Source organism: Myotis nattereri, assembly GCF_964212035.1.
Source record: "Myotis nattereri genome assembly, chromosome: 6".
Classification (NCBI taxonomy): domain Eukaryota; kingdom Metazoa; phylum Chordata; class Mammalia; order Chiroptera; family Vespertilionidae; genus Myotis; species Myotis nattereri.
In genome coordinates this window covers 80,789,802-80,814,474 of record NC_138081.1, presented here as the reverse complement: position 1 = coordinate 80,814,474, position 24,673 = coordinate 80,789,802, and the positions used below count along the sequence as shown (strand labels likewise).

At 39.3% G+C, this 24,673-nt stretch overlaps 1 protein-coding gene across 2 annotated transcripts in view; it reads left to right on the top strand.

The window, feature by feature from the left end:
- Positions 1-24,673, top strand: part of LAMA2 (laminin subunit alpha 2) — a 478,805-nt gene that overhangs the window by 428,369 nt on the left and 25,763 nt on the right. For both annotated transcript variants that reach the window (XM_081094172.1, XM_081094171.1), the window contains 6 exons: positions 2,109-2,271; positions 2,926-3,070; positions 10,770-10,908; positions 15,506-15,626; positions 17,680-17,847; positions 22,157-22,305. In XM_081094172.1, coding sequence (XP_080950298.1) covers positions 2,109-2,271; positions 2,926-3,070; positions 10,770-10,908; positions 15,506-15,626; positions 17,680-17,847; positions 22,157-22,305 — 885 coding nt within the window. The remainder of the gene's footprint in view (positions 1-2,108; positions 2,272-2,925; positions 3,071-10,769; positions 10,909-15,505; positions 15,627-17,679; positions 17,848-22,156; positions 22,306-24,673) is intronic.

Genomic DNA, 24,673 nt, shown 5'->3' with positions numbered 1-24,673 from the left:
ATCCAAAGCATTTAAATGTCTATTCAGCAGTGCATATCATGTATCAAGATAACATCACTAATTGTCAATTCTGCAAAGATTTTCTTGCCTTCAGTATACAAAGTATTAGGTGAATTAATACAAATATAACAGTGCTTCTGCACATGTGAGCAGGGTTTTTTCAGGTTACAGACACTTACATTTACAACTTCCTGATAGTAAGATTGCCGGAAGCCGGTCCATCCTTGCTGCTTGACACAGTCGCTGCAGGAAAGAAGCATCTGCACAGCATATGTTTCAAGGGACCTGGCGTATATAGCATACTGTTCTTAATATGTTTGCTCCCCTTAGCGCTGTGTGTTTTAACCAAGGTCACCTCTCCGAGAAAGGTTGTTTCCCCAGGTAGGAATTTTTCCCTGAAGTCAGGGAGGGGATGCCTCTCCTAGAAAGGTTGTTTCCCCAGGTAGGAATTTTTCCCTGAAGTCAGGGAGGGGATGAAACTCCTTAACTAAGTGCCAGGCGGGTAGTTAATCACTTTAACTACAAACAATCATGCTTAAGCTACATAATCTTTACTCCCTGGAATGGAGATAAGAAACGCCCTAACCTTTGTAATAGAAATTGACAGGATTAAAATCAACTGGTATAAATACGGATGTAACAAAACAATAAACAGCAGAACCTCTCTGGAGATCGAGACCAGAACTTGGCTGGAGATCCTGGCTAGGCTGCTGATCAACTGAACGCTGTCTCCGTGTCATTCCTTCTTTGCCGACTCCGTCCACACCTTTGGGGACCCCTGGACCCGCTGGGGTTGGACCCCGGCATAAGATGAATAAGGCCCAGTTCTAGCCATTAAGAAACTTATAGCCAAGAAAAAAGGAAAAAAGAAATACTAAAATAGTCAAAATATGAAACATAATACATATTCCTTTTAAAGAGTGCACTCTGAGTATACTACAGTTATTCACATGATATTAATAATTGTAGTATTAAGAGCATTAAGATCTGCTTCATGGAGGAGGTGACATTTGACATGGGCCTTGACATAGAATAAGAGTCCAAAAGAAGAGATGGCAGATAGACTGTGAAGAGCATTTTAGTCCCAGGGACGAGTGAGAACAAAGTGGGAAGGCTGGAAAGACAATGTGTTTGTAGAAAAGAGTGAGTAAAATCTGTTCTATTATATCACTTGCTTCATAAATGTGAATTCACCCATATAGGATTAGCAAATGGGAAAATGATTTCGTAAAGGGGTAGAAGTCACATAGGTTCATACACAGTTCTTTCCAGTATATTAATGTCTGCACCACCAAGTAAAGGCAGCTGAATGCAAAGTATACTCACACAGCTGAGGACAATAAGTTCAGGAGTACTGTGCCCACAACACAGCCTACCTGTGATCTGTCCCAGAAAACCCTATTCAGAAAGCAGGGACCTATACTCCATTCTGTAATTGTTTTTTCTTACAACTCTAAGTTTGTACTATTTGACTGCCTTCACCCATATCATCAAACCCCCTTCTTGTTATGTTATATATATTAGAAATGTAAGGATACATTCTTTTTTTATATATTTTATTGATTTTTTTTACAGAGAGGAAGGGAGAGGGACAGAGAGTTAGAACCATCAATGAGAGAGAAACATCGATTAGCTGCCTCCTGCACATTCCCTACTGGGTATGTGCCCGCAACCAAGGAACATGCCCTTGACCAGAATCTAACCTAGGACCTTTGAGTCCACAGGCCGATGCTCTATCCACTGAGCCAAACTGGTTAGGACTAATAATGCATTCTTAGCCCATCCAAAAACACCACTAGTTCACACCACTGACATACTTAAGTACTAATATAATCATCCACTAAGTACGTTAACAAAATGTAAAACATTTAAAACATCAGTGGCCTAGTTACTAAATATGTAATGAAGTCCAGGTAAGTGATGGTGGAACTTGGTCTAAGATGATGGCAGTGGGGATGGAGAGATGTGGAAGTATAGAAGATACCGTATATTTGATATGGTTCCTACCTTCAACAGGTTACAATGGAGTCTCAGAAGACAGCTTGACATATTGAATACTGATGAACCAAGTAGACAGTTTCTGATTCATGTGAACTCTCTTTCTTCAGTCCTCAGGTAGAAGATAGCGAGGGGACTATTCAGTTTGACGGAGAAGGCTATGCAATGGTTAGCCGACCCATTCGCTGGTACCCCAACATCTCCACGGTCATGTTCAAGTTCAGGACATTTTCTTCAAGTGCTCTCCTGATGTACCTTGCCACAAAAGACCTGGTAAAGATAAGCACAGCTCATCTTCCATGGCTGAAAATGTCTTGTTTCTTTTTCCTAGTATTCCAATACAATCGTTAATTATTGTTAAATTATTAATTATTGTTCAAAGGAGTCTGTGATGGCTGTGTGATAGCCAAGAGTGAGTGATGCGCTTATTTATTTTTATTGGTAACTTTAATTATAGGTATAATTTAATTATTATTTATTTTTAATATAACTCCCCATATAATCCTTTAAGAGAAGCACCCAGTAAGTATTACCCAGTATGAAATTATGAATCAGAAAAACTTCTTCCTTAGTCTTCTAGAGACCTAAGTTGTATTTTTTCCAGGTCAATATTTCTTAGTAAATTCTTTCAGAGAACACACATACCTTTTAGTTTGCTTAATATGTTTTTAAAGGAACCCACCTTATACTCCTGTCATAAAAGGATATATACCAATAATTTGGTTGTGACCATTTGCATCATAACATCACAGCCACAAATATTCGCAAAATGGTAGCATCAATTCTATTTTCAAAATGGAGTTCAATTATAGATCAATACCTTCAGTAATTTAGCCATAAGACCCTATTATCAACCCCACAAAGAAAGTGACTACCACATATTTCTCTGTGTATCTAATCACTGTCGTATTTTCACTCTATTAATAGAAAGATTTCATGAGTGTAGAGCTCACTGACGGGCACATTAAAGTCAGCTACGATCTGGGTTCAGGAATGGCTTCCGTTGTCAGCAATCAAAACCACAATGATGGGAAATGGAAATCATTCACCCTCTCAAGAATCCAAAAACAAGGTGAGTTTCTATAGTAATAATGCACTGTGAGCCTTAATCATGTTCTCCAAAGCTCTCGTGGGCCTAATCATGAGGAAGACCCTGTCTGTAATTTTAGGTACTCACCAATTCTGTGAAAAATTGATACAGTCATTTCTTTGGCTTAGATTATAGTGGTTTAGGTTAGACAGGACTGATTGAAGAATTAAATGGCTCTCTGTCATTTTCTTTTGAAACTGAGAGCTTAATTTGAAAGAATAAAACTGTCTTATGATTGTAAAATTATATCCTGCAGTAGGTTTTAAAAGGTTGTGTGATTTTCTTTTCTTCTTATTTTGCCAAGATTTTGCTTTAGAATGGCCCACAGGTAGAATTTCTAGGGGTTGTTAGAGCACAGCTACTGGTTCTTTGTTAAAAATGCCAACAATTTGTGTGAAAATAAATGTTTAAGAATGATGTAATATTTTTATGGTTCCAAGATATTTTAAAAACACATTCACAAAATTTATTTAATTGGTTCATATCAGCAGGTGTTTTTTTTTTTTTCTGGTGTTACGGAAAAGGAAACATAGATTCAAACGTCACAAGTATGTATATATATATATATATGATCTCCCAACCAAGACAGAAATCCAAGTCTATTAGGTCTTAGTGTGGTGCTGTTGTTGCTTAAGTATAATTTCCCCAATTCTGTGTACTATAGCATGACCAATATCTGCAAATGAAACTGTGATACTTCTGTTTATATAATTAGCCCTAATTAATTTTGACCATGCCAATATGACATTTCATGGAAATTTAGGTTTAACGTTGCATCATCCTTCATTGCTGCATTTAACAAATACCTGCCAAGCATCTCCTAAGTACTATGCAGGAACTAAATGAAGTCTATGACTGGTTCTTAACTTCAGAGAGCTTGTAGTCTAATGGGGTGATAGACAAGCAGATCGATGGTTAGAGGAAAGAAAGCTGATAGCTGTGTAGAGATAGGCAGGCAAGGAATCTCAGAAGAGAGAGACATTTAAGTCCAACAGAGAGGTCAGCTCCCTGAGTTGAGGATTTGCTAGATAAAAAGCACCTTTGACATTTCAGAGAAGTAAAAGTAGGGAGTGCCTCACAGAGCATAATACATGATACATCATCTTCCAACTGCTTTTCCTTGGAACGTGAAGGCCTGGAGGAACTCCCCAGTTTGGATAAAAACTGGTTGTGCACCAAATAAATTGGAATACGGCTGAATACATTGCTCCATGTAAGAGAGACACAACAGGTCGCATGTTAGAGGCTCTGCAGAATAGTTAAGAAGAATATTTAACTCTGGCCCAACATTTCCCAAACTTCTTTGATCACCAAAATCCTTCCATTCCTACACTACTAGCCTACTGAGCACAGTTTGGGAAATGCTTTAGTAACTATACGTAAATCTACAGGCTGACAAGATGGATGTGGACATAAAATTACCAGATGGGGCAAGAGAGATACAGAGCTGGTTCACTAAAGGCCTTATGAAATAAGCTCATGAGTTTCAAGTTTACCCTGAAAGCTACAGGGAACTACTGTTCTAATCAAGGGTGTCTATACCATCACACCATCAGATTTGTGCTTTAGTAGTTTCTTTAGCAGCAACTCAACAGGTAGGTTTGTGACAAGTTCAGCTGCTGCAGTCTTCAGTCAAATGGGTGAAGAATGAGGAGAATAAAACTGTGAGAATGGAGAAGGAAGAGTGGAGTTGAAAGATATTAAGCATTTTAAAATTGAGGAGCTGGGTGATATACTCAATGTGAAGGCTAAGTTTAAAAAAAAAAAGAATATAAAGAATTGAGGTAGGGGTTCCCGCGGGGGTGAGGCCGACGGAGTCCTAACGAAGCATGCCTGACTCTGGAGACCAGGTTCAAGACGCAGATCTGGTGGCATTTGCTGAAGCTGTGGGGTTAACATTCACAGGAAAGAGTCCAGGGGTCTCTAGTCCTAAGGACTTCTTTGCTCTATCCCTCTGGCTACATAAGGATTGATATATCCCCATCCACGGATTATCATCCATGTCTCCCACAAAAGGGTTACTTGGGGGCCACTGGGGGGTTAAACTTTTTGTTCGCTCTGCAAGGGGAGCGAGGGAGTGACTCCGGCAGGAAGCCTCCTGGTGTGACTTCCCTGCTTTCACCTCACTTGAGGTTTTTCTGTCTCAATTTCAGCCTTCCTTGAGCTTTGAGAAACTACTTTTGGCTTGTTGAAAACAGCCCAGGAATCTGCAGGGGCAGAGAGCTCTTGGGGGGGAATAGGGAGGGAAAGGGTCTTCTGTTCCCCCATCCGCACCGCTGGTGGCGGAGAGCCAGGGGTTAAATGCTATTAGGATAGCCCAGAGCTTTTGTAGCTCCCTTTCTGTTACCTTTACTCACCTGCTCTGTAACAGCACGTGGAGCACTGAGGGGGGAAGGTTTCCCATTCTTACAGAGGGGCACTCACCTGACTCAACGCAGCACTTTCTTGCCGGGGTCCCTGTTCGGGCGCCAGAATGAGGCAGGGGGTCCCGCGGGGGTGAGACTAACGGAGTCCTAACGAAGCATGCCCGACTCCAGAGACCAGGTTCAAAGACGCAGGTCTGAGTTTATTGTTTAAGTGCAGCAACATATATAACATTCCAGACCAATCAGAAGTTTACACCATCCTTAGGGCAACCAATGGTAGGGAAGATAGGGTACTATGTAGGGGTTCTAAGGGGCTTACTCAGGCGGGTGCTGCCACTTCCCAGTGTGCCGAGGAAGCTTGTATAGGCGGAGTGCGCTCACGCCATTGCATCTGCCACTGCACTGAGATAAATCTCCTGAGCTCTTCCCACAAAGAATGATTCCATTTTTGTTTGTTTTGTTTTTGTTTAAATAGCAAGAATATGTCTGTACAATTTACCAAGCTATTGGTTACAAGAAAGAGAATAGGTTTTCTAGAAGAGATGCTGAGTTCTCTGTTGGACATTTTGTGTTAAGGGTGCTCTTACAGTCTTAAGCATCGTAGGGAAGCTGTGCAATTGGCAGGCAATTGGTTGTGTGTACCTGAGGATCAGCAGGGCTCTAGGAGAGAGATGAATCACTAGGAACCATCATCATGTTTGAAATAGTTGTAGCTGAATAAGGGAAACCCAGCAATCATATCTAGAATAAGATGACCCAAAACCCTGGAGCAAACAGCAATATTGAAGCGCTACAGTGATGGAAGACCCCACAAAAGGGGCTGGAAAGAAATAAACAGAGAAAGGAGAAAAAAAGGAATTTTCAGTACATCAAACTGGAGATAGAGTGACCAATTAGGTCCAGTAATAGTCCAGGCCTGAGATGAATGATGGCTTCAAATAAGAGTTGCAGTGTGATATGACACTAGGAAAATGCAAAATAAATCCCCAATGTGATAGCACTGTACACTTATTAAAATGCCTAAAATGAAAAAGACTGACATACCCAGGGCTGGCAAGGATGTGGAGCAGCTGGAACTCTTGAGGATGTAAAATGGCACAGCCACATTAGAAAGCAAGTTGGCAATTTCTTAAAAGGCTAAATATACACCTACCATATAAACCGGGAATTCCACTCCTAAATATTGCCCAAGACACATGAAAGCATATAGTCACTTAAAGACTTGTACCAGAATGTTCATGGCACTTTTATTTGTGATGCTCAGAAAATCAGAAAACAACTCAAACATCCATCAACAGGTGAATGGATATACAAATCGTTGCATGCCCACACAATAGAATAATATTTAGCCATAAAATAATGAAACTTTAATATGCACATGACATGGATGAATTTCAAAATAATCTGGCTGAAAGAAAGCAAACAAAGAAGAGTACATTCATGTAAAATTATATAGAAAATGCCAAACTAACCTGTAGTTTCAGAAAGCAGATAGGGGCTACTTGTGGGTGGGGTTATATAGAGAGGAACAGGAAGGAAGGATGGCAAAGACGCATAAAGAATCATTTGAGGTGATGGATATGTTCATTCTCCTGATTGTGGTGATGGTTTCATGGATATATATATATATATATATATATATATATATATATATGTACACACACACACATATATAAAAATTTTATACTTTAATATATACACTTTAAACATAGGCAAATTATACTATGTCAATTCTACTTTGATAAAACTTTTTAAAATAGAACAGATATTAGAGTTATTTAAGAGCTGAAACTAGTAGGACTATTTTTGATTCATGAGGAGAAAGCCAGGATGAGTATAATTTAGAAGACTGAGTGGGGGTTATAGTGTCACCAAATAAAATAAATCATTCAGATTTGGGAGTAAAAAGATGATCATTTTGATTTGGAATATGTTTGGTTTGAAGTACTGAGGAGGTATACAGATGATGGTGCCTCACCTGTTGAATGTGGATTTTTAGGCAAAAATAAAGTTCAGGCATATATGTGAGTGGTCATCATATAGTAAGCAGATATAAATTTGAGGTTACCCTGATGGTAACACCTAAGACAGTAATGGCGAACCTAAGACACGCGTGTCAGAGGTGACATGCGAACTCATTTTTTTGGTTGATTTTTCTTTGTTAAATGGCATTTAAATATATAAAATAAATATCAAAAATATAAGTTTTTGTTTTACTATGGTTGCAAATATCAAAAAAGTTCTATATGTGACACGGCACCAGAGTTAAGTTAGGGTTTTTCAAAATGCTGACACGCCAAGCTCAAAAGGTTCGCCATCACTGACCTAAGAAGTGGCCAAATGAAGGCACGTTAGGAAACATGAACATTTCAGAAGTGTTCAAAGAAATAGGTCTGGGCATGGAGACTGAGAATGAAGTTGGAAAGGGCAGAGAAGCAGGAGAGTTTGGCATAGTGGAAGCCAAAAGTGGGAACTTCCCAGGAGGAAGGAGATGTTAACAATATCAAATACTGTGTAGATGTGGACAAGATAAGGACAAAAGGACCCCAATGGTTTTGGATGTAGGGAGGTCACTTGGATTTTGGCAAGATCACATCCCACGGATAGGGTAGAGATAGGAACACAAATAAGACTCCAGATGTGTGGGTCATTGCTCCAGTTCAGTAACCAGATTAGTTATTTTACATGAATTACTCACAACTAGTTGGTAAAAGTCCTGTTCCTTGAAATTCAAATGCTTCCTTCAGTAGGCATTCCCCGCCTTCTCTGAGAGACAGTTAGTAGAACCATGGTCTGCTACCAATGGAAGTTTGCCAGGTCCCTCAAGTGCATTGAGATGCATACAAGGTTGAGAAAGATCATTTAAATTTCCACTGGACTCAGAGAGAGGAGAAAAAAATTACCGAAGTAAAAGCAACTCATTTATAACAACTCAGCATGGACTGTAAAATGCTGGTTAAGCCTTTACTCTGTGTCTAGTAGTTAATAAAACCCTTACTTCCCCGCTTACCCATAAATGATGTCTGAACTCATCAACACTGAAATTACATGTTAATAGCTATCCTGTAAGGGAAAGAAATAGGGCAAGAAATAAAAGCAAGTGTTAGCACTTTGGTGCAGTAACCGTTTCACTGCTCTCACTCCTGGAGGATAGAGGAACGCCCTGCCTTTAAATCAGTAAAAATATGCCAGCCTATGTCTGTCCGCCGGAGTTAATGCTTGGGCCAGTGAGTTTCAATTCAATTGTATTTCTGCTCTTTAATCAGTTTTTCTTAGAATGTCTTCTAAAAATGTATATATTCACTCAGGGATAAGGAGGAAAACTACCTCCAGTCACTGGCTGGCCTGAGATAGAGACAGAATCTCATTTTCACAGACACTATTAGAATATGTGCCAGGTCTGTAAAAAGAGGCTATTTTTATGTTCCAGTCAACAGCCTCATAGGAAAACATCTTTGCAGAGCTGAATAAAAAAGGAATATGTATGGAAAAGTCTTGAAAACATTATTTATTTATTTATTTTTATTTTAGCCGCCAGTCAGGTCAAAAATAGATGTGTGTGTGGAATGAATAAGTGTATAAAAATAGTTACATTTTTAAAATCTTAATTTGCTAAATATTTTTAACTAGACAGTTATTTTTTAGGGGTTTTTTGTTGTTGTTGTTGTTGTTGTTGTTTGTATGTTTTTACAAACTCTGCTTTGAGAATTTGAGTTCTTACTAGGTTTGGGTATTTTACTTTGGCCATTTTGAAAGGCAATTATGTTTGGTTTTATTGAAGATATTTCTCTTTGGAATGGAAGGACAACAGATTACAATGGAATTTGGAGGTTTGATATTTGGTTTTCCAAAGAACACTATTCTAAAGGGTATGAGTTGAGGGAAAATAATAATGTTCTATGGTCAAATAAATGTAGAAAATACTTCTGGCTCTGTCCCTATTGGAGCATTACATTGCTTCATTGCTTATCAGCATGTTAAAAGAACTGGGCAGACATAAAGCCAAGATATATATTTAATTTTTTCTAATCCAGTGTTTATCATATTCATTTGAACCAGGAACATTCAAGAAACTAGTTTTCCAAAGAATAAATGTTTAGAAATGCCATTGTAATTCATTTTGTTCAAATAGCCATTTTCTTTTTTTTTTTTTTTAAATATATTTTATTGATTTTTTACAGAGAGGAAGGGAGAGAGATAGAGAGTTAGAAACATCGATGAGAGAGAAACATCGATCAGCCGCCTCCTGCACATCTCCTACTGGGGATGTGCCCGCAACCCAGGTACATGCCCTTGACCGGAATCGAACCTGGGACCTTTCAGTCAGCAGGCCGACGCTCTATCCACTGAGCCAAACCGGTTTTGGCCAAATAGCCATTTTCATACCTTTGCTACTTCAGATCGTATATCCAGAAAAAATTTGGCAGCCAAACCTGTCATGTTAGTGAACTAGTTTCTCAGTATGCATCCAGGAGCCAAAATACAGTACGCGAAGCAAAGTCTGGGACTGAGCAACTATTATAGTGAGAAACCACATCATTCAGAAAGAGCCACTCCTGACTCTTCAGACTAAAGGGAGAAAAATCAATGAGAGAAGAGGTTCCCATCAACTTGCTGAACAAAGCAATTTAAACAGAGAAGGACCTCTCTTTTTTCCTTTCTGAATTCTTATGCTCATCATATTCTAAATACTTTTAAGGCCTGAGAGAAAATCAGTAAGGCCCGAAGACCGTACCCCTCTCACAACACCCAGCATCCTTCATCGAAAATGTAATTTAAATGGATGTGGACCCCATCATCTTGCAAAAGCAAACGTTGCCATCTCTCTACTTTCATACACAACCATCCCATCCACATGACTTTGTGGGTGAGCCGAAGCCCCAGGGCTTGTGTGGATACTGAAACGTACAGAAGGAGCCACAGATTCCGTGTATTAATTATCTAACTCCTCATTAGATGTTCACCTATTATTAATTATCTTAGTTTATTTTCTAACTACTTATCTATATTACAGAAAACTATATCAAATGTTTATTTGATGATCATTTATCTAAACTTCTGTCTTTTATATTGATTGGCTTGCCTTCATTTGTGTTCAGGATATCATTTTCACTCTCTGTGAATAGCTTAATAATGTATTTTATTGATGTTTTTGTTTCTGAAATTATTCAATAGTTGTATAGAGTACAAGTGCTTGAGAAAGTCAATGTTAATTTGAGAATGAAAGTAAATTTATCTTGAAGTAACAGTGATGATATATAAAGATACAGTTGGTAAGGCTCAACTAAGATGTTAAACTTTTCTCTCTTTTACAGCCAACATATCAATTATAGATATAGATACTAACCAGGAGGAGAACATAGCAACTTCATCTTCTGGAAACAACTTTGGTCTTGACTTAAAAGCAGATGACAAAATCTACTTTGGTGGTCTGCCAACACTGAGAAACTTGAGGTAATTTAGTGTATCTTCAGAGCTAAGGATTATGTTTTAATTAAGTAGCCACCATGCTCACCCAAGATCTGAAGTTTAATTACAACAGGAATGTCATAGAACCTTAGCTGCAGAAAGGACTAATCATGTTGCATGTTAGAACAACACCAGGCTTTAGAAACCAGAGGATTATTTTGATATCTTAGTTGAAGAGATGGATGGGAATCACTGTTTCCCTATGAAAAGAATTATAGAAGTAATTAAAGGTGGAAATTACAGTTGAATGTAGATCTTGTGATTGTTGTTCTCCTTGCACATTCCCTGGAGATAATGGCTCACTGGCATTGCTTAGTGTTCTGAAAATTACTCTGTTCCACGATGCTGGGAGTGTCACCTATCTTATTGCTAAGCAGTAGCATGATAGTGGGTATGGGAGCTTTCCCATGTGCCTAATGCTAAAGCCATATTAGTTATTCTCATGCCCATGCCAACTTTTTTAAAAATTTCACATGATTTTTAGATTGCAGGATGGGAAGGTAGAATGATCTCATAATTTAGTTAGCTCAAAAAATAAATACAAGTAACTGAAAAAGCTAGAAAATATTTCATGTGGTATTAATTAATTTACTTCTTGTTATAAAAACATCTTATAAGAAATAAACATTATGGAGTAATTGGTGCTTAATAAATGTTAAATGAATTTAATTAAAATGGGATGAATTAATCAACAAAAGACCTTGTATGCATATATGCATAACCCATGGACACAGACAATAGGATGCTGAAGGCCCAAGGCAGTGGGGGAGTGGCGGGCTGGAGGGGTTCAATGGGGGGGGGGAAGGAACATATGTAATACTTTCAACAATAAAGAAATATTTATTTTTTAAGAAGAAAAGAAAGAAAGAAAATGGGATGAATTGGCGTGGTTAAACCATAAGAGTTCACTACCAATACAGATTAGCATGTTTCTAATTTGTGTATTGCTTTGTTTAGTTCGTTTTTAATGGTTAAACAGTCCTGTTTAGGCTTTACTATTCTACAAAGACATGTTACAGTTGGAAAGATCTAAGAATAACTGAAATGTATGGTGGTCAATTATTTACATATTGTACAAATGGGCAATGGAACTTCAGTCTCATTTTATGATAGCTAGCATGCAGACCAAGGCTTATGCAAGCTTTGTGGTGCAAATAAACTGGTTCCTCAGACATCTACATTATGAGGTTTTTGTGTTTTGTCAGAAAAATCCTTGCTGAGCAAATGTATTTGAATGGTGTCATAGTTATTAGTTATTCAACACATGTTTGTTGAGCACCCCCTATAGCCGCAGTCGGCAAACTGCGGCTCGCGAGCCACATGCAGCTCTTTGGCCCCTTGAATGTGGCTCTTCCTAAGCCTTAGGAGTACCTTAATTAAGTTAATAATGTACCTACCTACATAGTTTAAGTTTAAAAAATTTGGCTCTCAAAAGAAATTTCAATCGTTGTACTGTTGATATTTGGCTCTGTTGACTAATGAGTTTGCCGACCACTGCCCTATAGCATAGCAACATTTGTGCATTTTTCTACTCATAAAATTGAGTACTTTAAAAATTCATATTTCAAAATATAAATTTTCTAAGAGAATAGTATGGGAAATGGTCATCTTTGGATTCTAATTACACTGTGGTCAAGGGCAGAAGTCTGTTTCCTGTTCTGATAGTTTTTAAATTCCTTTCCTTTGAAGATTCCTGTGAGATGCTTTTAAGAAAGATTTATGATTAAAGTTTATTTTACTAAATGAAAATGCAATTATAAGTAAATTGTGTTCTTTTTTTCTCTCTCCTTTGACCTAGTATGAAAGCAAGGTAAACTTTACATTTATGCATGACTTCTTCAAGTGCATGGGTTGGGTAAATGTGGCTTCGTAGATAAAGCAGCAGTGCAGAAGCAGAGCAACAGCCTTGCAGCTTTATTCATAGTATATTTCATGAGCAAGTAATGCCTTCTGAGATAGTTCTCATGCTGCTCTTTGCTCACAAAGACGCTGCTGCTTACCCACCATCAACTGAGCTACAACTGGACTTGTTTCACCACCCAAGATGATGGGATTTGCTCTGCTTATTTGTTCAACCGCCGGCGCACAGCGCCCCCTGGTGCCCACAGTCAGCAGCACACGCGCAAAGGGCAGCTAGCTGGTCAGGTTTATGGGTACTAACTAGTTCAGTGGAAGAGATCAAAGCAGACTCTTGGGTTGACCCCGGACTCTGCTCTCTCCAGTACCACACTGTCCTCTGAACAACCAGCCCGTGCTCCCACATGCTTAGCACTGCCTTGTTGCTTTTTGCAAGCCTGCAAATATGCAAACGTTTACATGGCCCTCGCACCTTTTGGCAAAGCTGCTTACTTATTGCCATGTTTACTTAGAATTAGCTCTGGAGCCAGATAAAAGGAATCTCTGGAAATAGTGTTTACTACAAGTGTTTGCATTAATGGTGAGGAAGTTTGTGAACAGTCCCTTAGCTCCTCGGGAGCATTGTAATTCCTGTTTGTAGAGAGGCCGTGGCATGAAAGCTGTCAGCAGCAGGCCCCTGTCAGTGGCCAGTCAACCCCCGGAGATACGAAGGCTGGCTCATGCTGGCTAGAACACAAAATTTGACATTTCAGAGCCGAATTCTGCCGTTTTTCTGAAAAGAAGATAATGAAGCCGAACTGACCCAAGAAATACTTAAGGCAAAAACTAGACTTTTAATTCCAAAACTAGAACATGTAGAAATGAAAGTGTAAAAATAAACAACCCAAGTTGTTTTATAAAGATACAGGAATGAGACCAGTGGAGCTGTTTGCTGAGATGGCTAAAACACAAAGGCTGGTGTTCAATGGAAATGCACGCTAATAACACTCTGGAATGACATTATGTGGTTTTGTAATTTTGCCTTTGAGGCAAACAGACGAAACAGGCCTGTGGTTACCATTAGAAGTCTGATCAAACATATGTGATTGTTTATCCCCTGTGATTTTCATTATATTGAGCTTGCTAAATCATTGTATTTTGAAATGGTTCTTTGTATTTCCATGAAACAATGAACTACATACCTTGTAGGAGTGATTTTCTTTATTGATAAGACCCCTGAAAACCGGTGATAAATCAGTCTCCCTCTAAAGGGGAAACAAGGAAACAAATGAACATTGCAAATGAAATTCACCCATTTCCTCCCTTTATACAGTAAGAATATCAGCAAGGTCCTCACCCTCCGGTTGGGCATGTTCCACATAATAACCAACTGAACAGAAGAGAAAACCTTAGGAACAAAGGGAAATGACCAAAAGAAATAAAGCAGTTCCAGAGAGAAGAGAAAACCAGAAACCATTACATAAATCACCTGATCTACACTGGCAGGGTCTGATTTGCTTCTCCACCTGCTTTTCCTTATGCCCATTTTTTTTTATAAAGACAAAAAAGGGGAATCATAGGACCATGTGTGGAGAATTCATTGTTATCCTAATCAGTATAATATTTTAGTGTTGATTGGATGCTTTTACAGGTATAAAAATGTATTCTTTTTTTTCTATTACTATAGACCTGCACTATGCAATATGGTGGCCACTAACCACAGTGGCTATTGAACTTTAAATTAAATAGAATGAAATAATGATATTCAGTGTCTCATTCACGTAAGCTCCATTTCAAGTGCTGATAGCGACAGGTGGCTAGTAACTGACTGACCAATGCAGAACAGAGTGCTTCCATCATCACAGGAAGGCCTACTGGCGAGCACTTATAGGCTAAATCAAGAAGTTCCATTGTTTTTGACATACTACTAATTGTATTGAGCACTTACTGTGCGCTACCATGTTTATCCCTTTTTTAAAAAGTAGTAAGCTAAAGATAAACATCCAGGTGTCATCTGGGTATAGAATCCATTTTCAACTTCATCGGAAAAAAATTAAAGAAGGCTTTGTGCCTTTGGTTGCTATATTTTGTTATTGCTTCAATATGGAATAGAACTTTGGGGCCAATCTGCAAATCCAACTTTTAAGTATCTTTTTTAAAGACTGTGATATAAAGAATGTTTCTTAAGCTTTAGCTAGAAAGTGTTCAAGACAAATATAATATTATCTTATTCTTTAGGTACACCCCCACCACCAAAAAAAATGTATCAATGAGAGAAATGTTTTATTTTTGAAATAAATGTTTCTAGATTTTTCTTCCTAAATTTTGAGCAATATTTTATTCAGCTTTTTTGGTTATGTGGTTTGATTATGCCGCCTACACTAATGTCTGCTCTTTGGTGAAAAAAGAGATACAGTTCATGATGGGTAAGAAGAACATAAGAAGTCAGCTCATTCCTGTACCTTGTGCTACTTTAATGCCGTGGGTAAGATTATTTTTCAAAAAGAGAGGAAGAATGATTACATAAAGATTGCTTCTTGGGACGGCATTAAAATCCACTTACTCCAACCAGTAGAAGGTGGAAGCATAGATTGCTGGGCACACGTGTGCATGTGTGCACCGTTTGACAGACAAGTGCCTGCCTGTGCATCAGTTTGCTCTGCTGGCTTGTGTCCTGTAGTCACAGACACGACACTGCCCTCGCCCTAAGAATGCTGCCTTTGTTTTCCATGTAACTTTTCAACAGGCCAGAAGTAAATTTGAAGAAATACTCCGGCTGCCTCAAAGATATTGAGATTTCAAGAACTCCATATAATATCCTCAGTAGCCCTGATTATGTTGGCGTTACCAAAGGATGTTTGCTGGAGGTGGGTTTGTTTTTATTGGCTTCCTAAGTACATTCCTATCAGATTTCACTTACTGAGTGTGGGTGCTCTTTTAGGGTCCAATCCCTTGTTAATATGTTTTAAATGCCTACTGACCCTAGTCTTGTCTATGTGTAGAGGATAAAGCAAGATTGAAGCACTTCTATAAATTACTGTAGTCAACTGAATTTAGGAGATGGTATTATGCAGACCCTAAATTGTGAACCAATTTCCCACATGTCTCTACTTCAGATAATGTACTTTTAGCATTAATCTCTTTTCTGGTTCTTTCTTCATTTCTTCACTGCTTTCCCCTTTTCTTCATTTTTGTCATCTATTTTAGATTTATTTTATCTTTATGTGTTGAATGCAGCTTGTCTGGAGTGTGTTAGGAGTTCACACAAAAAGCTGGTAATAACATATGCCATCATCATTGGTGCATAGCATCTTGTCTGCAGCTTGGAAGTCAAACCTCCTTTTCTTTGAAAATGGCACAGACTGGGGAGCACCTGCAAAGTCTTATCTTGGACACGACTGCGAAGTCCTCTGTTATCAGCCACCTTCAGTGTCTTTTCTTTGTTGCCAAAGCAGCCCAGCAGCCCCTTGATTCCACTTGACCATTCTGCCCTGATTTTCAACAGGTGCTAACCCATCAGAGAGAGAAACACAGCTCCCAGCCCAGCTCTTTAAAATATATACAAGCAAGAGGCCAATAGTCATTAGCAAATATTGATAAGAATTTTATGGGAATTCTAAAAGTGATGAGCTTGTTTACCAAAACAGTTAGATATATCATTCTTATCAAAGTTTAATTACCCTGATATGACACATTATTCATTCAAGCTGCTTCCTCCAATTAAAGTTATTTTAAAGCATTATGATGGGAAATGAAGAGAGAACAGGGAAAAAGAAAAGAAAAATGAATGCATCACAGAGCCATAAGGTTTAAAGACTGGAACGGAATGTTCAGGGTCTTCATGGTGCATAGTGATAGGCTCCAGTTTGCAATTAGCCGTAGACATCCATCCTGGGAAGCTTGGGAATAAGGAAAAAGAAGACGCATACAGGATTGAATGTCTAAGAATTCATTCTGGCCTCTTAAAGTTTTTCTGAGAATTTTAATCTTGCAAAGCCTAAGTCTCATTCACATGCAGAAGATATATACATGAGGATGGAAAACTGTCAAGAAAATGAATGGCTTATATGTGTGGAAATGATGATTCTGTAAAGGCCCTTTTCAGTAACCAGGAATTATTTTTCAACTAAAATATGAGGTAGAAATTGGATGTGGATAAATATTGAAAAGTCTGCACAGTAGTTTTAGCTGAACTATCCAAAACTCTATGTTTTGGAAATTGGAATAGAAAATCGATTATATATTTTACAATACCTGTGTCACTTAACTGAAACTGAAACGCTGTGGGGATAAATACTCTGCCTTAAAGGATTCCTTACTTTTACTCCAGCAAAATACAGGACTTTCGAAATGAGCATTTAAGCACTGTAAGTGCCCAAATCCCTGGGCTTGCTTAAGTAAGTCCTAACATATTCATAAAGGGAATTCCTCCTGCCATTAAAAATGATGATTAGCCCTGGCCAGTGCGGCTCCATTAGTTGGGTGTTGTCCCATGCACCGAGAGGTTGCTGGCTTGACTCCCGATCAGGGCACATGCCTGGGTTGCAGGCTCGATCCCTGTTGGGGGGCGTGCCAGAGGCAGCTGATCAATGATTGTCTCTCATCAATGATGTTTCTATCTCTCTTCCTCTCCCTTCCTCTCTGAATTCAATGAAAGTATACTTAATAATAATAATAATCTTTTATATTTTATATCAAAATTTCTAGAATAAAAACAGGCCAGAATTTTTAACTCAAACTGCTCAGAAATTTTAATTTAGAGTGAGTTAACAGGATTTCTTCAGCTGCTCTTAAGCTCTCTATGTGACTATGGATCTTCATGCTTTCTAAAACGACCATGTATTCCATAACATTGTATATACTGAGGAGAGTGTGCAAAACGGATAAACTAATGTAAATTTTCTTTCCTTTCACCCCCAGAATGTTCACACGGTTAGCTTCCCCAAGCCTGGTTTTGTGGAGCTGGCCCCTGTGCCCATCAGTGTGGGAACTGAAATCAACCTGTCCTTCAGCACTAAGAATGAGTCTGGGATCATTCTCCTGGGAAGTGGAGGGGCGCTTCGGAGAAAACGAAGGCAGACTGGACAGGTATCCTCACACTCGTTAATAATCCATTTTCCCTAATGCTGGTATAAAACAATTGTTTTATAAAGAGATTAGTGAGGTGTTTGGGGTTTATTAATTGCACTTATGTTTTTAGATTTGCATTACTTATTTCCACTATCATCTTCTTAGGACAGTATTTTCCTATTGGTCAATTCCAGGTGTAGTCATATTTATATGTAGTCATACCTGTACCTTGTGTTTCATTCGGGTTTATCATATGCATATATAAAGAGAGAAAGCCTAAAATATATTCAAATGATATTAATCTTCTCTTGTCTCTAAGTCCAGGTCCTTATCAGATCTGTAGCTACCCATCTAGGGTCCCTTAAATTTAAGTTTCTTCTAGGATTAGTTTCCCAGTTTCATTAGCCAACACGATGCAGTCCACTGGAGCCTAACCTGCTTTGAACAGCCATTTCACAGAAGAGGAAATGTGAATGACCCGAAAACATATTTTTTAAAAGTTCAACCTCAGTTGTAATGGGGCAAATGCAATTGCAGACCACACTGGACTTTCTACCCACTAGATTGGTAAAACACTCAGAAATATGATAATACCAACTATTAGCTAGATATGGATCAAAGGGAATCCTTAGTCACTACTGGTGGAAAGAGTAGATTGTTACAGCCACTTTGGAAAACCATGTGGCCCAACCTTAGAAAGTTGAACATGTGCACTCTCTACAAGCCAGCAATTTCACTCCTAGGTCTAGCCCCACATTCTTGCACATTTGCACAATGAGACATGAACAAGAATGTTCATACAGCATTTTTTTATAATAGCACAAAAACTAAAACAACCCAGCTGGAGAACAGATCAACTCTGGCACTTTTGTATAATGGGATAGTAATCAGTAGAAAAAATGAATAAATTATAACTAACATAACAAATCGTAAAAACTAAGTAGAATTTTTTAAATGCACTATATACTGTATAACATCATTTTTATAGATTTCTAATATGTTGGTAATACTAACCAACATATTGTTTATAGATGTACTTGTGAATTTTCAAAAATAATTTTTAGAAATCAAGGTAATAAAATCCATGGTAACAAGTGTTGGCTAGGATGTAGAGAAAAGGGAACGTCTACGTACTGTTGGTGAGAATGTAAATTGGTGCAGCCACTACAGAAAACTGTATGGAGACTCCTAAAAAATGAAAAATAGAACTACCATATGATCCAGCAATCCACTTATGGGTATTTAAACAAAAGAAAGAAAAACACCAAATCGAAAAATATATACACCCCCATGTTCATTGCAGCATTATTTACAATAGCCAAGATATAAAAGCAAACTAAGTATTCATCCATAGATGAATAGATAAACAAGTTGTGGCATATATATAGTTAGATAGATATAGATATTCCTATAAATAGATACTCCTATATATAAGCTATTTCTACTTTATATATGTAGATATTCTTATTATATATATTCCTATTATATATATTCCTATAATATATATATATTTCCCATATATATTTTATCATATGTATATGTATGTGTATATGTATATGTATATATACATATGAAATTTTGTCATTTCCAACACCATGGATGGACCTTGAGGGCATTATGCTAAGTGAAATAAGTCATACAGAAAGACAAATACTATATGATCTCACACATATGCTGAATCTAAACAAAACAAAACAACGAGCTCATAGATACAAAGAACAGATTGGTGGTTGCCAGAGGCAGTGTGCAGAGTAGGCGAAATAAGTGAAGCGGATCCAAAGGCCCATAATTCCAGTTATAAAACAAATAAGCATGTGGATGTAATATACAGCATGGTGACTATAGTTAGTAATACTGTATCACATATTTGAAAGTTGCTAAGAACGTGGATCATAAAAGTTCTCATCAGCCCTAGCTGGTTTGGCTCAGTGGATAGAGCATCAGCCTGTGGACTGAAGGGTTTGATTCCGGTCAAGGGCACATGCCCAAGTTTCAGTCTCACCCCCCAGGAGGGGGTGTGCAGGAAGCAGCCGATCAATGATTTTCTCTCATCATTGATGTTTTTATCTCTCTCTCCCTCTCCCTTCCTTTCTCAAATCAATAAAAATATATTTTAAAAAATAATTCTCATCACACACAAAAATTCTATACCTACGGTGATGGATGTTAACTGTACCTATTGTGGTGATCATTTCAAGAACAGTATATGCAAATATCGTCCTTACGCTGGATACCTGAAACTAGTATAATGTGTATGTCAGTTACTCCTCAATTAAAGACAAAGAGGAAGAGAGAGCTGTCTCTAAGGCAGTGGTTCTCAGCCTCCCTAATGCCGTGACCCTTCAATACAGTTCCTCATGTTGTGGTGATCCCCAACCATAAAATTATTTCCGTTGCTACTTCGTAACTGTAATGTTGCTACTGTTATGAATCACAATGTAAATATCTGATACGCAGGATGTATTTTCAGGGGTCGCGACCCACGGGTTGAGAACCGCTGCTAAGCACAGGCCCCGAGGAAAGGCCTGTGAGAACACAGTGACAGGTGGCTGTTCGTGAACCGGGAGTTGGGTTCTCACCACAACATGGCCATGTGGTGCCCTGACCTCAAACTACAGCCTCTAGAACCTTGAGGAAATACATTTCTATTGTTTAAGCCAAACAATAAAAATAACGGTTTTTAAAAAAGAAGGGAATAAAATTCCTGTTAGGGGTTACCTCTACGGCGGGGAAGCTGGGAAATGGGATTGGAAAGAATCTCAGAAGAGATACAAAAGTGTTGCTTTTCAACCTAAGTGGTAGATGTCCAGGTATCCATTGAATTCTAAGTTGTGATGTGTGTCCCTTGCATTGTGAGAAATGTATCAAATAGTCATAATAAAAATAGTTTTTGAAGAGTAGAGGGAGAGAAAAAAAAGTGTTATTTTATCTCATTGCTACCTGCATATAAGCACTAAATACATAAAAATATAAGTGCACTCCTAAATTCTTCATCTTTTAATCCTGAAAAGCAAACTTCTTTTCTCACCACTCCAAATCATAAGCTAGTTGTCATAAGAGGACCAGATAAAACATTCTGAAATAGACTTCCACGGAGGGACATTTGTCAAATATTTAAGCACCAACTCTTGGCTCCACATTTCTCCTCAACAAGGACTAAATAAATGGACTTGAATCACCAGCTTTCAGGACAGTTCTTAAAACACGACAGGATGCTATTAAAACAATTTAAATGAGACAATATTAATTACTATAGTACACAGTAGATTAGAAGTCACATGTTAATGTTTCAACATTTTAGTGCTAATGAATATTTAGCTGTGAAAAGCTCACAGCAAATGCTATCTGAAAGAGGAAACAAGGTTAAATATTCCTGTCTGTTGTAGAAGCAATGCTGGTTACACTGACATAGTTTGTTTTCCAAGTTAACAGTCTTGATACCCATAGAGCTGTTTGCGATTATGTTCTGCTGAAGGAGTTGGAGGCTAATTGAGTGAGTCGTTTGCAATGGCCCTTTGATGGATGGTGCGCACTGATCCGACCCGCTGGCCATTTTGTGTTGGACACACAGCCATCTAGACGACTTGGTCCCTCCGCGGAGACACGATGTGAGATTGCATCGTCTCCTCCGCCCCAGGTGACTCGCGGAGGACCAAGTGACCGGTGTGCAGCAAATGTCCGTGCTCCGCAAGAAAGGGAGCACGCGTGGCCTCAGCTTTGGGGTCGGGGGCTGCGTTCCAGCTCCCTGGGGTTCCTAATCTGATCTCTAAGCCATCCTGGTTGCCATAGCAACGGCAGCAAGAAGAAAGCAGGCATGTTTGTGGATGAAAAATTGTCTTCCTTCTTCCTAAGTGAGGGAGACAAGTTACATATTGGTGATAGCAGTCTATTCCACCAGCTCAGGGAACAAATTGAAGTCTAAACACTCAAAATGCCAGGAGGTTGGGAGTCAGACCAGATTTCCAGGAGCCGCTGTCCACTGTGAATAGAAGGGAGAGGGGGTTTTTGTTGGCACCCTGTGTTTCCCGGTGGGTTCTGTGAGTTAGAGACCCACCGCCTGCAGACCTGAGAGGGTCTGCATCGCAAATCTGCTTTGCAGAGTTCGGTAGTACTACACCCCCTTTGCACATCACCTCGCAGGCAGAAATGGTAAATGATTAAAAAGCTATTTCCAGCTGCTTTCAATACTGTTACTTAAGAAAACATAGAGCCTTCACTTCTCGGATAAGATCTCGGAGCAGATGAATCTGCCATTCTGTCAGGGAACCTCTAACGCGAAGTCAAGAGTGGGCTTCCTCTGTAACCTTGGCGACCGCTTGCATTGCAGGCCTACTATGCGATCTTCCTGAACAAGGGCCGCCTGGAAGTGCATCTCTCCACGGGCGCGCGAATCATGAGGAAAATTGTTGTCAAACCGGAGCCGAGCCTGTTTCACGACGGGAGGGAGCACTCCGTTCACGTGGAGAGAGCCAGAGGGTAACAGCCGCCCTGAGAACCCCCTGCCGTCCTAACACGCACCCCTCTGCGGCCCGGCCCGGCCCGGCCCCTGTGTGCACGGGCATGCGAGGCATTGCCCCAAACACTCCAGTAGCTTCATTTCTTCTTTACCTTTCCTGCTCAGAAACCTCATTTACCTTGGCCCTTAGGAGTTCTACTCTTCACATTTTTATTCTGCGCCATTCCCCTCTCCACCTTGGGAAAAAGCAAATGTATCTTCTGAAGCTGTAGATGAGACAAGCTCTCCCTCCCTCTGCACCTCTCAGCTATTCCCTTTTCGAATAAGGTATGCACACAGCCAACCGCGCAGAGCAGCTCGCCCGAGCCCGCAGCCTCCGGCAGCTGCTGTTTCCTTCAGGTTCCAAAGCAGTGATGGCAGCTGCTTAGAGACCTGTCACCGATCGGGAACGTGCAGGGGCTGCAGGGCCTACTGAGCACTGCTAGGTGCGTGCCTCACCGCTGTCCCCCTCCCGGGTGTGCGGGGTCCCTGCAGAGTGGCTTCCTGAGGGAGCAGCGTGGAGGGAGAGAAGGGAAAGGTGGCTGTCCTGCCATCATTGTGTGGAGGCTGGCTGCCTCTGTGGATCCCCCTGAGCCTTTGCTTCCCACCCTGAGTCAGGGAACTGGATACACATAATAATGCTGTAAACTGAGCTCTCATTGCTTTGGAATTTCTTCATACTTTCTTTATTGGGAAAGTCAACCGTGTTTTCCACACAATTGTTATATGACAACCCGGAGTGGTAATTCCTTTAGGAGGACAGTTAGAGACAAAGAAAACAGAAGCCCAGAGACGTTAGACCTCCCAACCAGCGATCCGTGTATTAGATTGAAGACATGGAAAGAAGCAGAAATCAAATCTGAAACCCGAGAACACAGAAAATACTGTTAAATGCGACAAAAGTATGACTCTGCAGCAGTAGTTAAAATAAGAGGCTATTCTATAAAGACCTACATGTTCCAATTATCCTCTTGTGTGGATAACAGTTTGGATAAGTATTAACAATTTCTTATCTTTGCCCAACTTCTGTGGCTCATTGGTTGAGCATCAACCCATGAACCATGAGGTCATGGTTAGATTCCTGATCAGGGCACATGCCTGGGTTGCGGGCTCAATCCCCAGTAGGGGGTATGCGGGAGGCAGCCGATCAATGATTCCCATCATTGACATTTCTATCTCTCTCCCCCTCTCCCTTCCTTTCTCTGAAATCAATAAAAACATTTTTTAAAGAATTTCTTATCTTCTAAGTAAATGATTCAGCTTTCCTTGGCTCACATTTTTGTTATTATATAGAGCCTTAGGTCGTGAGCTGAATTGATGCTAAGCATTCTTGCAGAGTGTCTACTGACTGAGATGTTTAGAAACCATGATTAAGACAAATGAGGGATCAATATTTGGACAGAGTAAGAACTTTTACTAATGTAATAGCCAGATATTGCAGTCATGGTCTCTGAGAAGAAATGCAGACTGAATTTCCTCATTTGGGAATGCTCTAAAGTACTGAGTTTCCATGTTTCCACAGCAGGTTTCAGGTTCTTTGCCAAATTGTAATCCTTCTCATTGTCAGAAGGACTTTTTAAAGGCTTTAACTTTAAATAATTCTAATAAGCAAACGCAGATTTCAGGAATATAGTTGACCCCAAATCATTCAAAATATATTATTTTGTAGAGAAAGGATTCTGACATCCCCAAGTGCATCATGATGTTGCACTAAGGCAGCGGTTCTCAACCTGTGGGTCGCGACCCCTTTGGGGGTCGAACGACCCTTTCACAGGGGTCGCCTAAGACCATCGGAAAACACATATATAATTACATATTGTTTTGTGATTAATCACTATGCTTTAATTATGTTCAATTTTTAACAATGAAAATACATTCTGCATATCAGATATTTACATTATGATTCATAACAGTAGCAAAATTACAGTTATGAAGTAGCAACGAAAATAATTTTATGGTTGGGGGTCACCACAACTGTATTAAAGGGTCTTGGCATTAGGAAGGTTGAGAACCACTGCACTAAGGTGTCCTTTTAACAGGTGTTTCTTCAAGACGGGCATTTTATTATGCCAACCTCACAGCTGTTGGCCATCAATCCAACCTTTATTTGATTAAGCTGAGTGTATAGTACATCACTGAAAGCGGATCATTCAGTTAATTGGCCATATAAACAAACAGTTTTGCCATTTGCTGTTAATTAAAGGATATTGTATTGGACATATTAGTGCAGTCACTGAACTCATTGGCATAACAAGAACATATTTGCTATCCTAACATCTCATTCGGCACTCTAAGGTCAAAAACAATCATCACCCATCCAGTAAGCAAGTGCTACAATTAACTGATTAA